We start from the raw sequence: 27435 nt of genomic DNA, 5'->3' as shown, positions 1-27435 counted from the left end.
AAATATGGATAGATATGTCCCACTGTCCATATGAACATATTTGGACAGATCCGTCATATTGTGTATGTGGACAGATCTCTGTTCATGTGGACAGATCTGTGTGCATGTGGACAAATTTTTAGATAATAGGCTAGGCCATTCTAAATTTCTAATTTATGTTTATCATATCATGATTAGATGTATATTTTTCTTTGGATTTAATAACCTGTCCAGTTTCTGTATTAATCAAATCACATGGGCCATGCATTTTATAATTTTAATAATATAAACTGGTTATGCGTTTATAATAAATCTTATCATGAGTTATATATATATGTGTGTGGGAGTTTGTTTAATGGCTGAGTCTGTTTATGTATTTTGAATTTCTTGTTTATGTGTTTTAGTATAACGACCCCTACTTATCCTTTTTGAAAATGCGGTATTTTTTTTTTAAACAGTGCGGAAAACTTCCCAGAGACCCGGGGTCCTCACAGTTCCAATTCCAACTGGATAGCCAGATACCACAAACGAACTTGCAATCATTATCCATAAAACTAAACCAATACCTTTATTCATGAGTTAAGAACTAATCTAAAAAACAGTGTTTCACTCAACAAAAAGTAACGTAACCACTGATGAAAAATAAGTAAATGAAAAGAATATTAGACTGAAGGACCAAAATAAAGAAAGAGTCACTCTGTCCATAAATGAAGCTGTCAAAACTCAGTGTGACTCTCGCGCCCTTCCAGTAGCTGTCGACTTCACTGATCACCTGTTTCTGCGAAAAACCAATAAAGTAGGGTGTCATAATCGAAATCCTGAGCACAGCTACTTCTTAATGAAACAAGTGAGATAATGGGTTAAGATAAGATGTCATGCAACAATTGAAGGAAATACATACAAGACAGTTTATAACATTTGGGAATTTATTCATGCAACAATCATAAATGCTAAGCATGCAAAGACAGTAAAGCATTAGCATGTAATAAAACTTCAGCATGCAACAAGAAATAAACATTCAACACTTACCATCATATATTGATTAAGGGAACCATTAAAGTATGCATGATCTAATGCATCACAGAAAAATGCATGACTTTTGTGCAATGCATGAATCATTTTATTATCTTTCATTTAAGTCTTTTGTTTCCCTATGCATGCCCTATTAAATGCATACAACTTTAAGTTTCTCTTTTTTTATTTACAGTTGCCTGCGGATACACCAAACGGGTACAAACCCCGAGGTCAAGTTAGGTTCCCAGGGTAGCTTAGCACACAATTTGTATTTCATTACTGGGTTCCAAACTTAGCCCTCGACCGAATCACCTTCGGAACATTAGACCTCCACATCTAATGTCGGGGACACCCCACGCCCACAAGTGCCACTTTCTTGGTACCAAAAACAACAGCTGTGTCAAAACACACCACCCCCAAGTAAAGTGACGGACTCTCCGTAAAACTGTGGCCAGGAGAAGGAACCTCAATATCGGGTTCAGGAGACCAAATTAAGCACACGGAGTTTTGTATCCTCACAGTCTCCCCAAGACCGGATCTCTAAGATCCCCATTCTCCAGATGGGTGATCTCAGAAGGTATATATCACTGTTCTTTATTATTACTTTTTATTAAAATTTAATTTCTTAAGTTTCGCAACATCATATGCAAAAATAAAGATAAAAGCTCGCGTCTATCTCGCGAGAGCCATCACAGGACTCCAGCTCGTGGAAACATGTAGAACAGTGCAATAAAATGAAATATTAATAAAACATGATTTTTGCGATGCATTGAAATGAGTAAGGGAAAACAATTCCATAGCTCGGGCTTACCAAACCCTCGATGATTCATTTTGATCACCGAAGCACTAATGCAAGAATCATAACCATATGTAATGTATGCAGGGGTATCAACATGCCTCCAAGGTATAGTCATATATGTATCAAATTAATCCCTTGACAATGAACAGAAAATATGACATTCCCATATGCAAATTGAACTGCCCACGTTATACCCCTTGTCCTGTGCATATGCTTGGTATGCGCATGCATGCATCTTTATGCAATCATTGCCAAACAGGCCCTTAACCATGAATCGTATTGGGCTGGACAAAAGAGCATTCATGTATTTATGTGTATGCAACAACACACGTCAAGTCCATCAATGTGTAAGCACCCAAAACAAACTTTGTCATGGAATAATGTTTAAGCATGTTCCAACAAACATATAAACAACTTCAACTCTTAACATATAGGGAAATAAAAATGTAGGTACGTAACTCATTCTCAAAATTTATCATGCATCAAGAGATTAGAACTCCAAACTTTACTAATCACACAACCAGGCCCTGCTTTCACAAGCTAACAACATTAGGTTGCTAACATGATACGATCCCAATATGAGAAAATTTTGTTAATTAGACTAGTACAAGGGCGGGTGTGCTGACACTGTGTTTATCAATAATAAATCAGGGTATTGAAAATAGAAATAACCCCCCCCCCCCCCTAATTTTTTTTTTCTATTTAACAGCCCAGCCCAGCCGACCCTGTCGGTTGGGTCTGACAGTCTATTCACAGACCCAAATCAGGGACTGTGTATGTTGTTCGGAAGCATACAACACAAATGGGAACCATAGTGACTTTAGTGTTGTGTGTTCTTCTCATATTTTTTTTTTTTGTAAAACATCACCTACCACACATGTCAGTACCCAGCCGATTGGATCAGCTGGGCCTGCCACGACCCTGTCATAGGCTCGCCTAACTCCCAGCCAACTCGGTGCTGAGCCTGGCGCACCCTGCCAGCATGCTGGCAGCCAGCCGAGTGCTACTCGACTGGGTGTCAGCCTGCCAACAGTAACCCAAAAAAAATTGTTTGTTATACATATGTATATATATATATATATTTGAAAAGAACAAACCCAGCCCAGCCGACCCTGTCGGCTGGGTCTGACAGCATATCCACAGGCCCAGTTTGGGCCTGTGTATGCTGTCAGGAAACCACAGCATATAAAAAAAAAAAAAATTTCAATGCCCAAGACCACAGGCCAGCACCCAACCGACTGGGTCGACTAGGCCTGCCCCGGTCCTGCCAAAACCAGCACCGTACCCAGCCAATCACTTGGCTGGGCCTGCCGGCTCGGCTAGTAGCTGGCAGTCAGTCGAGTGCCACTCGGCTGGCTGCCAGCCAGGCAACAGCCGAACCCCAAAAAAAGAAAACAGGTTTTTTTTTTCTTTTTGTTAAATCCATGCCCAGTCCAGTCGACCTTGTCGGCTGAGTTCAACAACATATACACAAGTCCAGTTTGGGCCTGTGTATGCTGTAAAAAATGACAACATAAAAGTTTACGCAAAACTATATATTAGTTATATTATATACCTTTTTTTTTGTCAAGAAACAATAAGAATATAGAATATACGAGTGGGTAACGGTGGAAATCGTGGGTCCACTGTTCCTTCATGGATTTTCATCAAAAGATGCATGAAAATCCAATCTTTACCCGATTTCTCATTCGTTTCAAGAAGAAGTACCCGTACCTTTAGAGAAAAAATATGAATAGAGGTTGTGGAAGGCGTTTGGGCTGAGCTACGATGCCTTCAACCTTCTTCTTCTACCTCCTTCACTCTCCCTTTCTTTCTCCCACTCTCTCTCTCCTCTCTCTTTTTCTTCTCTCCCTTTTTTTTTCTCTAGGGTGAAAATGAGGGAGAAGGGCTGCCCCCCCCCCTCCTTTCTCTTTTAATATAGCTGGAAACTCTTTAGAGAGTTTCCAGAATTAGGTCTCTCTCTTTAGGGAGTTTCCATATTTTTTTTGGACTCCTTTGCTTATTATTATTTTGTTTGACCTTTTGACCCTCCTTTCCTAAAAGATATGGAAATCTCTAAACCCTTTTTAATTAGGGAAGAGGGTTCACTGTAATACCCGTGAATTTTATCCGATAAATAAACTTGAAATTTATGTTCTTGAACTGAATATCAGATAATTTTATTATTGTATGTATTAATTGTATGTAGATATCGGATATTCTATTTGGATCTTCAATGTTGGAACCTTTATACCCTGTTCAGAACTTCGATTTTCCATTTGAATCTTAGTTAACAGATCTCAAACATTTTAAGTGGATAACCAATAAGGAATTTTAAGCAAATGGATTGGATCTTTGATATTGGATCCTCCATATCAGGGTCATATTGGATAGTGGATCCAGGACAAATGGAGTTGATTCATGATGTTAAAACCGGATTTTAGTGAGGAAAATTTCAATATCGGATCTATAACACTTTCATGGGATCCGTAGTAGCTTATGCGAAGTTTAGACCCACAATATTTCTTTTGGATCCTGGACATCGGAGAGGTAAAAAGGGTAGGGAACCAATTAAAATTTACTTGGATCCGTTATAAGCCACGTGGAAACCACAATAGTGTAATCTGGATCCACAGTTCCAAATCATATGATCAAAATTTTGGATCCATGGATCCAGATTTAGTAAGGGGACTTGCGAAGCCGAATGGACTTTTGATCCATAATAAGTTGGTAGGGATCCATAATAATGTAACTGAATCCACTGAATTTTATTAGAGTTACATTTTAAAAACTTAAATATCTAATAAGTTAAACGTTTTAAAACGGGTCTGGATCCTCTGATGGACCCGGACATGCCCAAACCTGGACCCAGCTGTGATGGGTCGCGGGTCACGGGTTCGGTCAAACCAAACCCGCAACAGTGGTGTGCTAAAAAGGTAAAAACACACACACATACATTTGGACCCGGGTCGGCTCCGGATTCGACCCGGATCTGCCAACCCGTTAGGGTTAAAAACTCGCATGGCCAGGGGGTTCTTTTAAAATTTCCCCTGCGCCGCTCTCCCTCTTCCTATTTCTGCTGGGGTTTCCTGATCAACGCCCTCCCGCACCCTTAAAATCACGCAAGGGTGAGGGGAGGCCTTCACACCTACACTCTTTGGCCTCTCGCTTACCGATGGCCTCAGCCAACACCCTAGCTTCCCCTCCCGTTCCTTTCCAGCCGCCAGCAGCAATCGCTGCCATTTCCCCTTCACTCGTGTACTCTTGTTATCTCTCTCTTTCACGATTCAAGGAAGAGACTCTGCGGAGTCATGGCTGATCGATAGTCGCGGCAATGCCAACAGGGTCATCGTCGTCGGAAGGCCTTCCGACCACCTGCTGTTCGGTCACCGGTCACCTCCTGTCGCCAGCCATCTCCAGTCGTCAGCGACAACTCTTCCGCCGGAAAAGGTAGGGTCTGTACACTTTTCTTGTTCGGGGTTGATTGGATCCGAGTGTGGTTTGGGTTAATCAAGAAAGAAAGCCTGTTTAGATGTATCGGAGTTTGGGGTTTCTTGTGTGTAACCCTAATTAAAAGATGGGTGAGAGTTATGGTTGCCGGAAAACTCGAGTTTGTCAATTAGGTATTCCAGCTGACATTTTGAACTGTAGGGACCATCCATTGCCATAGATCTTTTTCGACAGACTGGGTATCCCGGTTACCCTGCATTCCATTGGTTAGGTTGCAAGAAATTCAAATCAACCGGTTTATGTTTTTTTTTTTGGGGTTTTTGTAGATGTTGCCTACGGGAAAACCCTGTTTCATACATAATATGATCTGGTCTTCGGTTGTATTTCGGATATTTACTTTAAAATATGTTACAATCGTGAGTGTGTATTTTTTTGTAAATAGCTTCTTTTTTTCATATATTCTGTTTACGAATCCTGCTAAATTCTTTGTTAAGTTATCGATAATAACGGAATCTGGATTTTTGGTTCTAGTAAACTACAACTCAGTCGATCTTTGTAACTGCATTAGTCTGCATAATGTTAAATAATTGATAGTTTGATTTGGGTAATTTTGGTAACTGTTTCTAGCAAAAAAAAAATGTGCATACTTTCTTGGGTAATACTCCTTATCTGAGTAGTTGGCATTAGATGCATAAATTGTCATTCTGATAATGCTTGAACCCTGAATAGGATATTCATTATTACCGGATGATTTTCAATTAAGCTGTTCAGATATGTTCCTTTTGAATCACTCTACTTATACATATACCTATATCTATATATATGAAAAAAATTAACTAAATATATATATATATATATATATATATATATATATACACATATCGGAATAAAGACTGACCTGTGAAGTCTGAGTGAGCATTCAATATTTACTAAAATGATTGTGCATGCATCTGTAGGTGCTTATGAGTCTGATGATCATCATGTATGCTATAACTTTGTATTTTGAAGGCCTGACCAACTTATAGATTTTATTTTAAATGTTCCGTACAATGATAGTGAACATGCCATTTGGTTAATTAGGTTTATGCTAATGACAATACTGCGAGATCTTGACGCGAATGCTGGCATGTTTCTTGTTTTGTCATCTCTGCCCAAGAAAGAACAAACTTCAACACTTGAAAGATAATATAGGTTGAATTTTAAGAAAATAGAAGTATTTTGGTTGATTTACATATTTGGTGTAATGGACCATCTTCTATCTGCAAGTTAAATGGGACATCTTGAATTCTGTGTAACACAGGTTGTAGTAAGTTCAATCCTTAGCAATTGACATATATAATGATTACATGTTATATTATTTATGTTCAAATTATGAATCGGATCCACATAACTTATAGTTCTGTTAAAATAGCAAATCTTTAAGTGTATGATAGTCTAAAGATGTTATATTATTTTGACGGTTTTAATACTTGAGTAATACGTTATTTTGTGGATTGCTATTAAGTCGGATTTTCCTATTATTTTGTGGGCTGTGATCAGATCTGAGTACTTGTGATCATGTATAAGCTTATACAGTTGTATGCATGATGTGTGAAATTAAATATGTTGCAGTCTCATAAGCTTCTTTCTCATCGTTTAAAGTATGTTGGCTGCGATTTGTTTTAGTGGAACCCATATGCCTTCTCAGAGTAAAACTGATTCAGTCCTGTGCTTCTCAGTGATGTTTGAGATACATTCTCTAGTATGCCTTGTTTTGTTGATATTGAAAATTTCGTGTTCAACTACATAGTAACTTGTATATTCAGTTGATAGTTAGTTGCATATTAAGCTGCATAATTTATGATGTTCAATTGCATATTACTTAAAATGTTCCAATGCCTATTATATGTATATCATCTAGAAGATTCATATGGCCATTAAGATGCTTATTCTCCAATGTCCATACGCTTGTTAAACTGTATATTTTTCTAAAGTACTATTGCCTAACACTACATAATTGCTGAAAGTATCAAATGTCAATTAAGCTGTATATCTTGTGGAATGTTCAAATGAGAGTGTGTTGGGAGAAATGTATATAGTTGTATTACCAAATCTCTAGGACTATAGTGCATGCTCAGTAAAGGACACCAACAGTGTCTTTGCTTGTTGGCGGAGTTTTTAATACATGCCACCCTGTGTTGGGATGTCACAAGTCAAAACCTAATGGTACGTGGTGGCAATTTGCTAATGAAGAATAAATAAATAATAATAAGGATGATGAATGAGGAACTGAAAACCGAACCTATGGGTCGGTTTGTTGTGGACATATGAATGTCAAGCCAGTGTATTGAGGGTCATGCATAGACCATCGAAGTTATGATGTGAATCCACATGAAAATGAAAAGATAATATTGTTGTCCGACTGGTTTAAAGGCACCAGGGCATTCGTGCTTGACTGGTTTAAAGGCACCGGAGCACTTTGAGTGGGTTATGCAATCAATACGACAAAGGATGGAAACTGTTCTATACCCCTTGGTAAAATGACTAAGATTGAGAATTCTACTGCGATGATAGTAGAAAGAAGTTGGGGAAATGCCCCATACTTCGGGAAAATAATTAAATGAAAAGATTAACCCACTCAGATTCGGGCTTACCATGGAGAGGGTAGGTGGTACAAAACTCTGGGGACATGTGTTTAGTTTCGAGCGTAAAGCGACTCGTTGGTCCCAGTCCTCAGAGTTGGGAGACCCAGACTACCAAATGTGTCCTAGGTGGTAGCTCCATGTTCTTCTGCAGAAGTTAGGGATGCATCCTGTTTTGGTTTTGGCCTTTGGGAGGTTCTCTCGGTCATTGACCGCTCCCTTAGGATTTTCAGTCTCAGTTAGAATGTTCGGGTTAATAAACTACACTTGAATAATATATCCCCGAATGTTCTCTTCTGTGATGGTTGCCTTGGCCCGTGTGTACCTGCAGGATAAGATAATATAAACACTATTTAGAACAGTTAGGTATTACAGTGAGTGGAGTTATTAAAGGGACATTTGCATATTCTTTTAGCATGCTCTATATTTTGAAATTGAAATGAACTGAAATCCTGAAATGGGTAAATATGAGATGATTGACCTATTACATGAAAGTTATGTATGTTATTGTTATTGATGTTGTATACTTACCTCACTTGCTTATTAATGTTGCATACCATGTTCTACCTGCCCATGTGAATGACTGTTGATTACTGGTGTTGTTTTACGTGCTATGATATATGCTAAAGATTCACACTTGACACTCACATCACATGCTAGATTCATGATATACCTGCATTAAGAGTTACAGTTTTCCTACTTAGACGTGGTAGTCTAATTCCAATCAATTTACTATTTTTTTTCAGGTAAAGAATAAGGTTTATGAGCGGCTTCGGGATGAGGCATCGGATCAAGATTTTTGGATTTATTGTTCTAGGGATCGCTTGAGTTTATTATAAATTTTAGCTGTTACTCTGATGATTTTCATTAATATTGAAATGAAATAAATGTCTTGGGTTTTCTCTCCACCGTAATGTCTCGAAATGCTTAACCTTATTTTATTTCTTGTTTCAGCTGTTATAATTAAAAAAAAAAACTTCAAATTTTGGGTTAAAATTTCGGGGCGTTACATTAACCCTAAACCCTCTTAACCCAAATCCCGAAATTAATAAAAATAATTAAATTAATAAATTTATTTTTTTGAATTTACTTATTCTTAAATATTCAAAGGTTCTCAAAATTGGTCATGTTGACCATGGAGACTTTTTATATGCTAATAACCCCAATTTAAAGCTCCTAGCTGAATTTAAAGTCATAAAAATGTTGAGATTGGATTTGGATCCGGATTCGGATCCAAGATCCAAGATCCAAACCCATACTCATACAAAAATTTGGATTAAGACTTGTATCAACTCCAGATTTTTATAGGACCTAACTAGGACCCAAATCCATAGAAATTTGGATCCTACGCCTTGGATGCAATCCGATTTCGAATCCGTTTCAACAAACTGCTAAAATTTTAGAAAAAACGTGATTTCTGGGCCAACCGAAACTCAAATTTGAAAAAGTAAAATACCATTGCGCTCAGAATTTTGAGGCGCATCCAATGATATATTACATGAATATCAAATTCTGAATTTCGCCCGAAAATAACCCAAATTTTGCTTGAATTTAAAAGTTGAAATTAAAACTCTTTGCCACACTTCGATTGGCTTGTCTAGACCTTGTTTATGAGACTTGGGTCAAACCCAAACTCTAAGACCTCGGTCTAAAACTCGAGCCTCAAACGATTTTCTTACCAGACTTAGCCAAATTTCAAAATTTTCATGAATTGACTAAGATCCGAAAACACGAGATCTTACATTTAGAGCTATTAGTAGCCTAACCTATTTGTGAATTTTGGATTGGATAATCACTTACACTGTTTATGCATGTTGGATTATTAATCGCTTAAAATTGTTTGTGTTTGTGATGTTGTCAGCAAAAATAGATTTTTAATATAGGTTCTATAAAATTTGATATGTAATGTCTCTGTTAAGACTTATTGCATGTTGGGTTTAATTAAACATGCATTTTTTTATGACTACATATTCAGTTATTTTAAGCCTGATTTTTTGGTGTATGTGTCTCGTATGCAAACATGGAAATCAAGTTAGTGGTATGTTGTGTGCACACAGGTAAACTTGATTACCTTGGGTGTGTATCGTATGCACACAATTTAAAGAATATTATTAGATTCATTAGCGGGTACAATCTAAGGTGTTGCTTACAACACACTGCCGTGTACTGTGAATAACACGCTATTGTGCACGATGGGCAGCAACATGTTGTTTGCCATAGTGCACCAGTAACATATTGATTTACAACATGTTATTGTGCAGAATGTATCGCGCTTGCTTATGTTTAATTCAGGCTGCTATTTACAAGTGTACAAGTTGTTTGGGCTCGTGCATTGCTTGAACACCTGCAATCTGATCGAGTCTGGCAATGATTACACTGATGTGCTCTGATCAGATTTGCTGAATGGCAAGCTTTGTGCAACCCAACCAGATCGCCATGAATTGTGGTACTTAAATTTTTGTTCAGATTAGTAGTATGATATGTTTTATTTCGCTGAACTATGTAGTTATGTTTTGTACCACGAGCATGCCCAAATTTATTGTGTGAATGACAAAAGTGTTATTGATATACTAAGAAAGTGACATCAATGGATATTGATTTCTCTAGTGTCCCAACACTATATCTTGATTTTCAATATTCTGATGGATAGTGTTGATTTCTAATATCGATCGATGAATGAAAAGTGAAACTACAACTGGAAACTGATATTGGACATCGGGAATTATGGTGTCTATTTTAAGTATCTGCGAGTTTAATAAAAAGTGAAACTAAACTCATATGCATTTAATAGAGATATACATGCAAAAGAAAACTCTAATAATAACTTAATAATTTATTCATGCATGTGCATTAGAATCATGCATATTTACTATTCTTCATTAGTTCATACATTCTTACTTGTTTTGTTTCATGTGAGATATTGTTATTCATAATAATTAGTTTTAAATGCATGAATGGTAATTGAAGTATGAGATTATTGTAGTTATGTTTGATCATGCATAATTTTTATGTATATTACATCTATTTCATGTGCATGATTATATGTGAAACAAGACTAAAATACTCATATTTAATCAAGTTTTGGCATGACACTGCCCATTTTTCAAAAAGAGAAAAATTATGCAAAGTGAATTCATTTGAGTGTTTATGAAAATTTAAATTTTTTAACAACCTTTTTTAAAATAATTTTTTTGTGAAAAAGGGTGTCTTTTGAATTTGTTAAAAATTGGGAGAGTTTTTTATAAAAAATTTTCTTAAATGGCTTTAACCCTAATTTGTTTTATAAGTAGTCTATTTAGAGGATAGAGGGACATCTTCTTCTTGAGATTCACATCCCTCATATCCTCTCTCTCTCCTCTCCCTCTTCTCCAGCTGATCCCTATTCTTTTTTCTTCTCATTCTTCTTCTTCATCTTATTTTCTTCCCATGTCTTTCGTCAGCTTCTTCTCCTCATCATTGGAGGGTGGTGGTACACGTGCAATTTCATCGGATGATCGTTTTTCTTCTCGATCCCTCTGTTAGAAGCGACTATGAGGTACATTTCTTCTCTCTCATTTCTCTATTTTTTTATTGCATGTAGTTTAGGTTTTCTATTTTTTTTTGCATAATATTGCGTTTAGCATTACGTATAGCATACTTCATTTGATGCATTTTCGCTGCACATAGGGTAGTATAAGATTTATTTTAGCATGATATCGTTACCTTTCAATTTTTATAACTCATTGTTGTTTTCAATGCACGTTATGGCAGTGCAATACCTACTGATCCTATACCAGATCTGTCATTGTTGGCAAATCTGGTTAGGTCTTTATCATTTGATTCAACACACATCGATAATAGGGTTTATGTAGTTATCACATAAAGTGTCATACATCATATAGGTAGTTTGCATTAATTTGTTTTTTTTCATTATATTTTTTTAATCTTTTTATGCTGCGTGTTTGATAGAAGACAACAACATCATTAAACTTGCGAGATACCCAAATCAGACCTGTCATAGTGATAGGGTTGGTCAGGTTCTTCTCGACAGACAATGTTCTAATCTGATCGAGCCTTGATCAGGTCAGAACAGACCCACACTGATAGATCAACATGATGTGCAACCATGTTCTACTAGTCTAGCATATCGCGACAAGGTCTGTTAATAAATATAAGTATTTACCCTTACCTGATCAGTAAAATGACTAATTCGCGTGATCGAGAGCATGCTGTCGAGCCTGATCATGTTTTTTTTTAGATTTTGAGATCAACAAATCGTTAATCTGCTGCATAACACCTCGATGTGTTAAGCAAGTCATGGTTTGAGATTGATCTGATCGGTCGGGTGTCAGCAGTCGTGTGATCAACGCTGATCACATTGTGACCAGATCTTTGTGAGTGGTTGTTGTGTGTGTATTTAACATAAAAAAAAGTTTGAATTTTGGCAGTTAACTGTTGGTCGGTTAGCCTAAGACTTTTTCTTAATTAGTTATACTGTTTTAATCATTCTGAAAGATTAATAGTTTGATTTTTTAGGTTGTCATATAATTAATTAGTTAGCTAGGATTTCAGTTTCTGATATTGTAGTTAATTTGTTAGCTTTAATTAGTTAGTTAATTTAGATTTAGTTAAGTTTTAATTCTTGTTTCTTGTTCTATGTTTTTATATAACTAACATTAGTTTTTAGAAATAGTCCCTGTGTTTTCTTTGTTTTGTGTTTTTTGGTTCTTTTGTGTATTGCAAGTGGATTCACTTTGAGGATAAAAGCGTGATAGCGAATAATCGTACACATTTTATGAGAAGAAGGCTAGATCGCGAGGAATAAAAGTCCTACATATTTTTATTTATTTTTATTTTTTTAGGGCTAGAGGGTTATTTATTTTAAGTTGTATTGTAATAAGGACTCTTTATTTTTTAACCCTCTGCAAAGGGTAGTACATTTTGTTTATTTAATTTTAGGCAATAAAGATTATTTTGTGTAGGGTACAAAAGTCTTTTTAAACACGTTTCCTGTGTTCGACTCAAACTTTACTATTAGTGTGAATCGAAATTTGATGCATGATTTACACAAGCGAATTTTACTGAAAAACATCTTTTAAAAATATTTTGTCGAAAAGTTGCTATCAATGTTTCTTTGAAAACTTGCATGAATTTGATTTATGTTTTTTTTTGTCTACTTGATTTTTTAGAGTAATTCATACAAAAGAATTTTTAATTTTTACCCAGTACTTCGTATGTTTTTTACAGGATCGAGAGCTCAGAGACTGCGTGACTTATTTCTGTTATTTTTTGGACAGTGTAGCTCTAAGATTTTAAACTGTAATTTACTTATATTCTCAGACTTTGATTATTGATTAATAAACTTAGTTGTTTTGATTGATTGGTTCAATGTAAAGATCCCTTGTAGTTTAGAATTTGGTTAAATTTGTGAGCGCAGATCCTTGGGTTTTGGTTTTCGTAATTGTTTAAAAAAATAAAATTTTAGTTGTCACGGGGATGAGTTAGGGTCGTTACATGAACGAAGCACAAAGCATTTTCACAGGCTCCACTGTAAAAACGCAAACAAGCGCTCTTTCCAAGTAAAAAAGAGAACCCCAAAATCAACAAGACCACCTCACTTTTAGCGGAAAAATCTTTTTGTAGGGGGAGGGCAGCTAGTGCACATCACCTTGTGTTAGAAGGTTGCAAGTTCAAATCCCATTGATATCATTGTATATTTGGTAAGGGTGTGCCTAACACCAGCTTACCTTTAGAAAAAAAAAATAGTGACAATTTTTGATTTAAGGTCCTACCATATGGTACGTAATTCACTACACCCCTAATATGGATCCTGTGCTTGTAAACAAGTTTTGAGAGACCAGCTTAAAGTGTTCAAGCTTAACTCATTATTGTGGCAAGCCAAGCCTAGTGCGAGCTAGCTTGTTTATAGATAAAGTATATTATTTTCTATCGATCAGAAATATAATTGCAAAAAATTACATGTTAAATACATAAAAAAAACTAATGAGCTTATACGAGTTAGCTGAGCCCAGTATCTATTGTTCATATTCAGCTTGCTGAGCTATTTTATGAGTTTGAATCTTTACTAGCCGAACATGAGCTGAGCGACGAGTAGGGCTTGTTTCCAACAACACGATCTTTAAATCAAGAGGTCTCATCACCCTCCAAAGCTGTTAAATCAAGACCCTCGTTTTTTTATAGTTTCAGACTTTCAACGGTCCTCGTCTCGGGGTCCCTCTAGGATATATAGGAATCACTCTTAAGGAAACGATTCTCGGGCAACCAGCCGGGTGGCGGGGCCACCGGCCTTTTCCAGGGCGGCAGCGACAGAGGGGCATTCTCGTTAGCTTCACCTACTCACTAAAAAAAACTATGGCATGATTTTGTGGTCATTTTGTAAGCAAGACGACCATTCATTTTAAGCCACGATACGTCTTTCTATGTTGAAGGCATATCACGTACACGCGTCTTACCATCTTGATGTACTTGTTCTATAAGTGTTACTTATAGTCGTGAAGCTGTTGCCCTTGCCGAAATTATTCCCGGCAAATTTGTTGTCATTCAAAAGGCAGAACAGATCGACTCTGTCGCGTAGCGAAGAGAGACCGCATTTCCGTAGCCGACTCAGAGAGAGAGAGAGAGAGAGAGATGGGGGGAGATCGGGCGGTGGTGGTGTCGGCTCTGCAATTCGCCTGCTCCGACGTCGTCTTTGAGAACGTCGATCGAGCAGAACGGCAAAGGAAAAAAAAATCCTCCCATTTCTTTGCCATTCAATAATCTCCAGGGTTTTGATGAATAGATCCAATTCGGTCTCTTTTTTTTCGAAGATTTGATGATTTGAGCGCAAGGTTTGTTTTGTGTTTTGATGTTTGAGTGCACCGATCCGTTAACTGATGCATAATTCTACGAGTTCTCCCAGTCATGTTTTTTTTTTTCGGAAAGAAAAAAGCTCTTTTTTTCGAGTTCACCAGATCGTTATAGTTGTCGCATTGATTGTTCTGTGCAAATGAAAGTTTGATGAATGAGTCGCCATTGTGATTTTTTTTGTGTGGGGATGTTGCGGGATTTTGAGCGTTAAACGCGGTTGTTTGTGATGTTTGGATTTGATCTCAAGAATGTTTTTTGGGGAGTGTTCCACCTGGCCTAATGCCTTGTGTGGCGTTGTTGGTCTATGACCATATACTTGATGCATATTTGTCCCTAGCTCCTTTGATTATATCAATGATACACCTGTAGTTTGGTGTTTCATCTTTTATGGTGTCGTTGGTAGAATTAAAAGCCTACATGTATGCTTTAGTGGAAGCTCGTCTGCGATTGTTGCAACTTCAGTGCATTCAAGCTTTTTTGCTGATGTACAATTTGCTTTAATGCACATACGTTTCCTTCAAGTTTTTCTGCATTCTCCTTGCTCCCTGTTTATGTGAAAGTGTGTGCACGTGCTCATGAGACTGCACCCGTTTGGCCCGTGGCGATTGTTCGTGTGATTGTAAGTTGTGGCTCGTTAGGTTAACCTTGTTGGCGGACTGCTGGGTGTGGCACGGTGCTTCAAAATATGCTCGTGACAGTGATATCGACCATGTTAAGATGATAAATAAAACATATGGAAAAAAGATTACATTTGTTAATCCTTTTTTATTTCTGAAAAGAAGGTTGGTTTTAATGGGATAAAGGTCTAATTGGAGAAGAAAGGAGTTCAAGAGGAAGAGATCTGATGGAGCTACGATGACCAGGAAAACAATTTAATCACCCACCTAAATTTAAAGGTTTCATGCTTATTGTTTGTACAATAGCATGACCTTGCCCAAAACCTGACAGGTTGAATTGACTTAGTTTGGAACTAACTACTCAACTTTGACCTGAGTCAACCAAACCTGGTTCGGTGGGATATAGGTGTAGGTCTTCAGACCTATTATTTTTTATTCAACCTATTTGAACGTGGCTTATTGGACCGATTTTCTATCCTTACTACGAGAAAAAAGACAAATAAGTGAGGGAAAGTACCCTAATGGGGGTTGTAATTTTTCAAAATGAACCTAATTAACTGCATGAATATGAATACATGAAATTTTATTTTGTTATTAATTACAACATAAGTTGTGTTGATATGGTTTTAGCTGGCGAAAAAAGTGTTGAACAATCAAGCTTGACTGCATATTACAGAATTTGTTTTGTTAGGAGTTATCAATATATTCTTCATGGTTGATGCTTGATGCTATAGAGAAGCTTGAATCTGCTCTCTTCAGTTTGTTTTTGTTGTAGATTTTAACCCTCGTTCACTTTCTTGGGATGGTAAGAGGACATGATTTATCTATTAGCCAGGAAGGTCTTGAAAAACAAATGACCAAACTGAATGAAAATATGCACTTGTCTATCAGTTTAATGCTATTTACTGGCAGAGAAGTCTGACAATAACATGCAATTCTAAATAAATTATATTAGTGGTTCACTTTGTCTATTAGCTTGTTACCATGGGCCAGTGTTGCTGAGTAACTGAGATTACTATAATTAGTGTGCATTGCTTGTATCACTTATTGGTTTGGACTGGAATGCTTTCTAGTACCAACCACACATCTTATACTGGAGCAGTAATTATAGCCGGTAATGGACACTCTTATTATTTGTTTCTGATTAATTATATGCAGGAACTATTTGAAGGATATTACTTCTGCCAGGCCCAAAGAAAGGAGTTCTTTCAGAGGGCAAAGCCCTATAAAGGGCATCCTACAATTCAGAGGTAAACCATGTCAGAATTATGTGGTGGAACCAGTCTTTTCAACAGCTAAGGGAAGGAAAGAAGAATTTCTATAATAATTCTCTCATTTGAAAAAGCCAGAAGTTTTTTGTCATTCCTGTTCTTTATTTGTATTGGCAGGATGCAAAAACTTGCAAAAGAGTTGGGTGTTGTCATACCAGTCAGTTTCTTTGAGGAGGCAAACAATGCTCATTACAATTCAATTGCTGTAATAGATGCTGATGGAACAGACCTTGGTTTGTACAGGAAGTCACATATACCAGATGGACCTGGTGAGTTCTGTGACTTTTCATAATTTAGTGGCCATTTCTTCTGATTCATTTAAAATACATAGAATAAAAAAACATTATTGCTTGTGCAGGGTATCAAGAGAAATTCTACTTTAACACTGGTGACACTGGATTCAAGGTGTGCTGCAGTTTGTTATTTTCAGCTGTGTTCCCTTTCTTTTTCTAGTTGTATTTCATTGATTGTATGAATTGGAAGTTCTGAGCATTTCTTACGAACACCATGAAAACAGGTGTTCAAGACAAATTTCGCTAATATTGGGGTTGGTAAGTATCAAGGCACCTGTTAAACTACTTCCAGGAAAGTACATTTTAAAAATTTAAATGCTTAAAATTGTTGATGAATAGGTGGTTTCTTGGTGCTTCATTCTTGTCTAATGTAAATATTGGAGGTGGTAATTGTTGAGAACCAATACCAGCTCGGCAGCTCCTTATAGCTGAAAGTACTTTATTTTTCAACTTGACAGCTATTTGTTGGGATCAGTGGTTCCCAGAGGCCGCGAGAGCTATGGTTCTTCAGGGTGCAGAAATATTATTCTACCGGACTGCAATTGACAGTGAACCACACGATGATGAACTTGATTCCTGTCATCACTGGAAGCGAGTAATGCAAGGCCATGCTGGGGCAAATTTGGTTAGTGATTTTTAGTGTGTTATCCCCTTTATGATTAGGCATAACTTGAAAACAGTATGCACAAGAGAAACCATTTTATGTGCACTTTTCAGATGCCTCTTGTAGCATCTAATAGAATTGGAAAGGAGTTAATTGAGACAGAGCATGGGGAGAGTTTGATTACATTCTATGGTAACTCATTTATAGCAGGTATCACTTTTAATGTTCAAATGGAACTCATATGTTTTATCAAGTGCAGCTGGTGCATGTGCATATGCCTACTTTAATATTTTACATGTTCAATGCAATAAATAGGTCCAACTGGAGAGATAGTGGCAACAGCCAATGACAAAGATGAAGATGTTCTAGTAGCTGAATTCAACTTGAATGAGATAAAGTCCAAGAGGCATGGTTGGGGAATATTCAGAGATCGACATCCGGAACTATACAAAGTATTACTGACGTTAGATGGGAACAATAAAGATCTCTAAGCTCAGGGAACCCTTCTCATCTTGTAGAGTTATGCTATATTCTCGGTGTTTTTTTTATAGGCAAGCTTATTCCACGTTTTCTGGTTATAGCTACTTATGAAATTTTGAATCAACATGCATGCAGTCATCAAACAGTTTAGGCACTGGAGTTGTCTTTCATGTAGAGCCGGGCATTGGGTGGTCTGGCCTGTTTGAGCCATGCTTAGGCCATCCTTTTGGGACCCATCCCAGCCTGTTCACGGTCCACAGGCCAGTCAACTTTTGTGTGCCCAGTCAAGGGTCAGCCCATAATGGACCTGGGAAGGCCTGCATGACCCCTGGTTTGCCCGTTGGAATTGTATGGGAGACCAGTGGGCCACCAGGTATTTTGAGACCAGGACCAGGCTGGGGCCATCCCATTGCCCACCCGTACTTCCATGGCCCTAGATTAACAGCTACAGAAACTTGATGTTAACAACTTCCAAGCTTCCTAAGCTTTCATGTTATGTTTTGAATTTTAAGGAGTAGGTTTTGCTTCTTCTTTGTATTTTTCTCATTTAAATGACAAGGGGAAATTTTCTATAGGAAAGGAAAATCAATCATTAGTGATGATGAAAGATTTATATTCATTAGCTCTTGTAATGCTTGGTTTACAGACATGCCTGCTTTTCAGGAAATGAGCTTCAGAGCTTGCTATTCCTGCTATTATCCTGGCTTCAACCCAGATGTTTGATATGCTGGTTCAATCCACTCTACCAGTGAAATTCTTACATGTACATCGAGTTGACTTATTTAATTTCTGAGTCATATATTAGTTAAACTATATGTATTTGCTTTCTTCAAAAAAACTGTGTATTTACTAAGGAGAGAGACAAAAAAGGTGGTCCAATATTGACTTGTTTAATACCAATCCTAAGTTGGTCATGACTAGTAAACATTTCAAACTTTTCAAAGTCTTTTTTTTTTGCCCTCCATGTTCGTTGTCTGTCTACCTCGGGAAGGATATGCTCATTAGATATATATGAACCTCTCCCAACATTTCTTGCACCTTCAGCTTGCTCGCTATCTTACCAAAACCCAAATTGTTGACCATAATACTTCAACCACAATATTATGAATTTGAACAATGCAAAATATGTTTATTGGATAAAGAACTAGCCATTGGTTTCGATCAACGATACTTGCTAACAGTGTGTTTTTAATATGTTGCAGGGGTCAAAGAAGATAGCTGAACTAGTACAGTCGGACCATCTCAAGCGACTTGGTTCAATCTGCTGGGATGACCTCTGAGCTTGCTATTGAAAACAAAAACGTTGAAGGTGTTCCTTTCTTATATTCCCCGTTTGAGTATCTGGTTATATTTACTTGGGGTGTTTACTTTTTTTTTCTGCACCGTCTAATTTATACAGTTTATGATACTTATTTCATGAAAAATCAAAATAAAATGGATTTGAAAGGCCTAGTTTGCAATATATGTTGTTAACATCTTAGTGAGCTCTCTTTTAGCAGCATGTATGATTTATTTCAAAATATTTTCCTTGTATCAAGAGATATGAAGTTCAGCATTAAATTTGCACATGCGTGCTCACACACACACACACACAGACCATATCTGTACAGTTAGATCCACAAAACATTCAATGTAAATGCTAAAAGGAACAATGTGGCTGCTATATAGTATCGTACCATCAACAATAGCAATCCCTCAATAAGTGGGACCACTACCGAATAGATTGTTGCATCAAAAGCCAAACTTAGAATTTTCGGAATAGATTGTTGCATCAAAAGCCAAACTTAGAATTTTTTCCCCTTCCATAAAATCACATTTGTTTTCAAAAGCAAAGGTTCATAAAGTGACAAGACATCATCAATAGGTGTAATCTCGTTCTTTTTGCAGAAATAATTCTTTGTTTGAATCATCGACTCCATATAATGTGATTTGGCCTTTAAAGCAAAGTATTTGTTTAGGGTCGTAGATGCCACATCAGTGGACGTTTTTTGAAAATAGAGTGACCTTTCTCTTTATTTTCCTTTTGGAGTTCTACCGCATAGATGATGCTTATGTGTCTGGTTGTTCTTAGTCATGAAGATTACATGAGTAATGCGACCTTTCTATTATGGCCTCTGCTTTTGAGAAGGATTCGTGCCTTCTGTTTTCAACTTTGATTTTAGGGCATTTTTCAGGATTCGCAATTTTCAATCACAGTCAAACGTCATGGTTATCATTTCTAGCAGAACAAAAGAAAGACCCCAATTTTCTGAATCAGTCACACACCTTTCTGTTCAATCCTTTTCCATAACTAGTAGAAAACAAAAAACCAAAGAGTGAAAGGCTGCTTCTAATGGAAGACCCTCAACTGCGTCAATGTTTCCTCTTCATCTTCATTGCTATCATCATCAACATCATCTGCCTGTGAGGCATCCATTTCTGGGTCACCATCACTCGCTTCTTCCTGGCTTTCAATCTCATCATCTGGCTGAATGAATCAAAGTTTCAGGCGACTGTCTTCGCGACTAGCATGCAGAAACTCTTGGTTGGGGATTCTGGTCCATCTTCCCTATATGATCTGAAAGAAACCCGTGGCTGCCCATTTATTCCTATACTGGAAATCGGCGGCGGAAATCCTTCGAGTTTAATTCTTCTGTACTTGACCATGTTGCTGAAATCCTTCATCCAGTGACCATTTCCATTCTCTGATTGGTTCTTTGATGACTTGCACGAATCCATTGCAGAGTTCTGCTGGGATTCTTCCATATTGCAGCATCTTTCAAATCCCAACCCTTCAGTGCACATCTGCAGATTCTTTGAATTCCTTAGGAAGGAGCCACTGTGATGGCAAGGACCCATTGATGGATTGGTTCTGATGCCATCATTATCATCACCAGGGGAGATGTCGGAAGCCTGATTGCTGGTAGAAGCAGATGTTCCACCATCTTCAGTGGGTTGATGGGGGGCTTCTGCAGAAGGGCTCTCCTTGAAGTGAAGCTCACCAAAGATCTCTGTGAAGGTGGCTTGCTCAACAGGGGTCATCGTTTTCATCTGGCTGAGGGCAGTCAAGGCATCAAGAAGGCCCTTCTCTTGCATGGGGTTATCAAAGAAATGGCGCAAGGCTTCAAGAGTGGCCATCTTTTCCCCTCCCCAAGAAGAAGAAGAAAGAAACAAGAAATCCTGTGTTTGGATATCTTATCTGATAGAATAAGTGGGAATCATAGGGCAGGCAGGTGGGTGATGAAGAAACAAGAAAGCCTGTGTTTGGATACCTTAGCAGAGGGAATCAATTGGGAATCATAAGTCAGATGGGTGATGAAGAAACAAGAAAAGGCTGTGTTTGGATATCTTATCTGAGAGAACCAGTGGGAATCACATGGAAGGCAGGTGGGTGATGTAGAAACAAGAAAGCCTGTGTTTGGATATCTTAGCAGAGAGAATCAATGGGAATCACAGGGCAGGCAGGTGGGTGATGAAGAAACAAGAAGGCCTGTATTTGGATATCTTAGCAGAGAGAATCAGTGGGAATCACAGGGCAGGCAGGTAGGTGATGAAGAAACAAGAAAGCCTGTGTTTGGATTTCTTAGCAGAGAGAATCAGTGGGAATTACAGGGAGGGCACGTGGGTAATGAAGAAACAAGAAAAGGGTGTGTTTGGATATCTTAGCAGAGGGGATCAGTGGGAATTGGGAGGGCAGGTGGATGATGAAGGTATGGAGAGGAATGCTCAGTATTTAAGAAGGAAACCAGTTCCCGGCAGGGCAGGAGAGGAGGTCATTTGGGGAGAGAAAGGCGGTGGTGCAAACAAGGTGCTGTGGTATTAATCTATTATTAAGCCTTCTGTTTCCTTTTGCTTTCTGGAAAACCAAAAGGTTGAGATATCCCGTGAAGTTTCCCATATTTTCGATATGTTTGAGCCGGCATCCAGATTTATCAGGGTCTTGGGTTGGAAACTTGAAGCCTGACCTTACCTCATGTTTCATCACGTGTGCAATCTGATGGGGCTTGCATGCATGAGAACCGATTGGTTCCGGGTTGGAGATGGACCCGAATCAGATCCATATTCTGCATGGTAATTTAACAAAAGGGTTATTTACAAAAAATACCCAAAATATTTGGTAATTCAAATGCATACCTCATTTTTTTATGTAGTTAACCAAAATCATACCTATGATCAATTTGTCAAGTGGGCCTTTCTTATTTTCTGTCAAATTCATGAATTTATCCTTAAGGGTCAATCTTGCCCTTATGTATAGGGGAGTGAGAAATCAGTGAGGGTAAAATGGACAAAGAAAAACTATGGTTAACGAGAGAATAGTTACCAGGGGTATGAATTTGAATGCCTGAACATAGGTATTGTTTTGAATTATAAGTATTTTTAGGTATGAATTTGAATTGCAAAAAAAATGTATGTTTGTTTTTGTACATAGCCCATTAACAAATTCTAAGTTTTTAGTTCTAGTTTATATGTTTGAATTATTTACAAAAAGCCTTCTACTTTTATAATTTATGCTGCAAAAACACGGTTGGTCCTAAAAATCATTTGAGTTGATCTCTATTTAGCTAAAGAAAGTGACCAAAGTGCCTTCATTTGTTGATTTGTTTAACAAAAATGCGTAAGATGACACAAGTGAGCTGTTTTATAAAAAAGACAAATAACGCTTGGTTCTAAAGTCATTTGGTTGACCTTTTTTTAGTTGAACAAAATGATTAAAATGCCCATCAGTTGATATAAAATGAGTTCTATAAGAAAGACAAAAAAATATCGTTTTACAGCTCAAGCGGGTATTTCAAAATGGATTAAATTTAAGTAGGCATTTTGAATATAATAACCTAAATGTTGGGCACCTTTCAGTAATAATTGATAAATTGGGCTGCTTTTTGTAAATTACTCTGTATTTTATATCTGAGTTGGTTTTGATCAGAATTGCCTAGATGGAAGGGGTCCAATCTGTCAGCTGTTCAACATCCACCAGGATTCTTTTGGATTTAATCCATGGGATCCATCACAGGTCCAACCCATTGACAGCCACATTTCATGGTAAACAAAATAACATTCATATCATGTGCCATTCTCCTTTGAGCCTCTATGCAGTGGAGTTGATTTTTCTTTTTTCTATTTCTATCTTCTCAATCTATTCCATGGTCCGTCCCTTTTGTGTCCATTGTTGAGGATCTTTGCTTTTTATAACTTTGAAAGAGTTTATTCTTGCCTTTGATTTTTCTTCTTTTTTTCAGTTATCAAATATGTTTTTGTTTGTTTGTTTGCTAGGCAGGATTGAGATTCGAACCCAGAATTCCATGGATGAGATGCCATGATTCTAGCCACCCACCAGCCATCACATTCTAAAACCATATACTGATTCAACGGTTTCTTTATCCATCAGTGGTGTCCACTTGCTAAAATGGAGGCTTTTCTTTTTTTTTGATAGTCTAGCTGGAGAATAATTATCCTTTCTTGCTCGCCTAGATGCCTGGTTAGGGACAGTATCATGAGAGAGAGAGAGAGAGACCCGTGGCACAGATTAGGGCACGAGGAGACAAGATTTTTTAATTTTTTAATCGATAAAATTTATTTTTGATATTTTAATATTAAAATAAGTTTTTATTAAAATAATACTTACCGGGGCTCAGAAGGGAACATGGTATTTTTCCCATAGTTGTTAACAGAACTACCTCTTTCTGGTCAGGTGGAGCCAACAAAATTGGATACATGTATACTCGGAGCTCAATATCACCAAACATTGATAATATTGAATTTGACTGGATATCTTCTTTATCCAGTAGAAGCTGCTTTATTTTATTAACAAGTATTAAGAGTACATTTGGGATGTTGAGTGGGGAAAGCCTTTTCCTCGTCCCCATAGGCGGAGCTTGGGGGTGGGGGGAGGGGGGGTTTGCAGAACTGGGCTGTATCCCAGTCCTGCCTCCCGGCCCAGTTAATTTTTTTTTTTAAAGCCCAGTCCTAACCCAGCCCTGATTCCATATGAAATAGATTTTTATCCATTTTGTAGCCCAGCCCTGACTGCAGCAAATAGTTTGAAAATCGGGGGCGCTGCCGCCGAACCCCAGACTATCACACCAATTTTTTTTTTTTGCTACACCCCTGTTTGCACCCCCCCCCCCCCTCACATGAATCCTAGCTAGGCCCCTGCTCGTCCCTGAGAAAAATTGGTTCATATGATAAATGAGAAGTACCTGACGTTGGTTGGTCCATCAGATCCGGTGACACGTAGGATTGGATCTAGGCCCTCCCTGACCTAACCCAAACCTAGCTTCGATCTGGTTGTGTGTGTGTGTGTGGGCACGTTCACAAGCAGGTTGTGTTTGCAAAAGTGGCAACACGACAGTCTGCTGTGTTGATTTTGTGGATTCAACTACACTATATCACTGTTTACTTCATTAAAGCAGTAAATTGGTTAGGACCGACCAATTCCTCACACACACACACAAAGAGAGTTACTAAAATCTGTGTGAACTAAGCATTTCTGGCATTATTTTTGTGAATCCAACCCTGCAGATGCGTTGGGCACAGTCCATTTGCTAGGAGTCAACTGTGTATTTTCGACCAAAAAAAAATACAAATTTTGGATGCTCGAATATTTATGAGGATTATGAGCCACCAATTTTTCAAGCTTTAAAAGATCTTGCTTGTGTCGTGTGTGTGCACTAAGGATGTCAACTGGTCAGATGTAACCTGACATCTGACCTGAATCTGAATCTGATAAGTCAGATTTGATAGTCAAATCCAATTTCGGCTAAAACCCGAACCCGATTAAGTGTAAACATCGGGTTTTAAGCTAGTCAGATCTGGATTCAGATTTAACTTTTCCCATCCGACTCTGAATCCGACTAGGTTGGATCCAATTCGGTTTTACCTTTTTCCATCAAATCCGACCGGTTGACATCCCTAGCACTCACATCTATAGAAGCAGCTTGTTTTTTGCAAAAGTGGCAGCATGACACTGCTTGCAGATTTTGTAGATTCAACTGCACTATATTATTGCTTATGCCAATTAGGAATAAATTGGTCAGGACCAACCTATTCCTCATATATGTGTGCTCATATGCAGCTTGTTTTGCAAAAGTGGCACCGCAGCCTGCTGATTTTGTGGATTCAACTGCACTATACCACTGCTTACATCATTAAAGCAAGTCCAAGACCGACTTCTTTTGCAGATCAAGATAACATTTTCACTTTGTTGGGAAAGAGTTGTAGGGTCTATTTGGAGAAGACCATTGAGAAGGAACATAGTCCACTCATCTCTAGCTTCATGCCCTAATGTCATACCCCCTACTGGTATTGTATTGTTGCAGGTTGTTCTTATCGAATCTGACACATTAGATGAATTTAGCATGGTCCATTTGATAGGAATCCACCTTTGTATTGTGTTTTCTCAACAAAGAATATTATCTTTTAATTATAAATTTTTAGTATTTTTATGACTTGAATTTTAAATCGCTAGAAAATCCTGCACACATGTCGGATTCTGGGGATTAGAACATCAATCTTCATAAAATAAAACTTGTAGATCACATCTATAGTATTAGATTTGATGAAAACAACCTGAGCTGAGCTTAAGCTTGAACTTATGCTTGCAAAAGCATGATAAAGCTAATTTAGGCTCCGATAATTTTCTTTTTTTTTATGTGTCCTCTCATATGGTTAAGTCATTGTCCTGTCTTAAAGAGGTGGCAGGTTTGAACCCTGCCCCTTCTTTCACGACAAAAGCTTTAAAAAGTTTTTCATGCCTGACCGAGTTTAACTCAAGCTTGACCCAAGCTGGAACTAGCTGAGCATGAACAAGGTTGTTCCAGCTTGGGTCAAGCTCGAGCCCAGCTCAAACATGATGTGCAGCAATGCTGACCCAGTTCAAATCGATTGGAGAGAGTTCGGGATGTCAATGTATCAGATTTTATCCAATTATCTGATGAATTTAGTTGGTTTGGGTAAGCCAAAACCATATTTTATTATGATCAGCTTTGGTTTTGATTTTTGCTACTGAATCCGATGGATATTCAAATCTGATTGCTTGCACAAAATCAACTCTGGTAGAGGTTTTTTCCATTCAAACCCTAATCCAAATCCGTTTAATCAATTACTTAATTGTTGTATTGGCCACACCCAACCTGAATCCGAATTTGGAGATGATCCTATGGTCTGCAGGTCCCACCATGATGCATTGGGTTGTGGGTTCCCTTTACTTTGTGAATTGTTGGCACCTATCACACCCATTGGATCTGCACCCTGTTCTAGATAGAAATAGAAAACCACATGCTACCCTTGGTCGCAAATCTCATTCTAAAGATTTTAGTTCTTAAGCAACGAATTTGCAGCCCCAAGGGGGGTTGGGCTGGGGCCTTGGCTGCTAGACAGGCAGTCAAGGTTCGATTCCTACGGGTGTCACTCCTCTGCGCATGCCAATGCATAGCATTGGCCCTGGGGGCAGGGGTCCTAGCCTCAGAGTTTTTTGCAGCCGGCACAACAACTGTAGGTATGGCAGGCTCAGCCAGCACGACCAGGTCTTCATGCCGGGTGTGGTTTCTTCGGGTTATAAATTCAAAAAAAGCCACCAGAATGTAAGATTTGATTTTTTTTTTTTTTGAAATGTCTGTATGATTAATAGAACCCGAAACACACTAGAAATGAGAGAAAACCACATACAAAGGAAAGAATTACACACTCACAGTCAAGGCAATTCACGTGATTCAGTTGGAGTGACCTACGTCCATGGTAAGTCTCTATTCACTTTTTTATTTTTGATATTTACAAGGAAAAACCACTCCCAAGAACAGAGACCTAGCCGCCCTGGCTTTACTTGTCATACTTACGGTCACTGTTCTGGTAGCATAAAACTTTGTGGGCTTCCCACTTTTCCCCATCGAGTCGCCATGTTTCGGCTTGCACAAGAGGTAACACCCATAACATTCTAGCGGCCTAGGTCCCATCCCACTATGCCAAACCCCTTTGGGGCTCTATCATATTTATATTCTTTTCCTTTACTGTTACTCGTTCCATTTACATTGCTCAATACAGGATTTAAAATGAATTTGACTTCCTTGATCTTGGGTTCAAGTTTAGGCAGGATAGAAAACCCCTCCGCCCTTTCAGTTTTAAAAGATCTTAATACCCCTTTTACTTTTTTTGCTAATACACCTGCCTCATCCTGCTCGCAACCAAAGTTGATCATTGACAGAGATAAGGATCTAAAGATATGTGTATCCAAAAGATATGTGTATCCAAATCAACTAAGGATGATGATAACTTTAAATTCATTTAGGAACTTTAAATTTGAGTTAATTAAGGTTAAAAAAACTCTCTAGATAATTTGGCTATTTTTGAAAAGTTTTAAATAATTATTAATTATTTAATATTTAATAAATTATACTTAATTCTGAATTTTCATTTTTATGGTTGTTTAGTACTTCTAAATGAAGCCCTTAAGCATACCTAAAAAAACTAATGAAAGTTAGAAACGAGACTTTTAAAAATTTAGAAACTTT

At 37.8% G+C, this 27435-nt stretch overlaps 1 protein-coding gene across 1 annotated transcript; it reads left to right on the top strand.

The window, feature by feature from the left end:
• The first annotated feature begins 16369 nt into the window (after nucleotides 1-16369).
• LOC149848712 (N-carbamoylputrescine amidase-like) lies at nucleotides 16370-19403 on the top strand. Its single transcript, XM_090012270.1, has 4 exons — nucleotides 16370-16555; nucleotides 16694-16845; nucleotides 16935-16981; nucleotides 19156-19403. Exons 1-4 carry the CDS (start codon nucleotides 16458-16460, stop codon nucleotides 19231-19233), a joined length of 375 nt encoding a protein of 124 aa, XP_089868396.1. The 5' UTR covers nucleotides 16370-16457; the 3' UTR covers nucleotides 19234-19403.
• The last annotated feature ends 8032 nt before the right edge of the window (nucleotides 19404-27435 follow it).

Source organism: Nuphar pumila, chromosome 1, assembly GCF_984573655.1.
Source record: "Nuphar pumila chromosome 1, dmNupPumi1.hap1.1, whole genome shotgun sequence".
Lineage (NCBI taxonomy): Eukaryota > Viridiplantae > Streptophyta > Magnoliopsida > Nymphaeales > Nymphaeaceae > Nuphar > Nuphar pumila.
The sequence above is the reverse complement of the archived record's forward strand: the minus strand, read 5'-3'. Positions and strand labels throughout refer to the sequence as shown.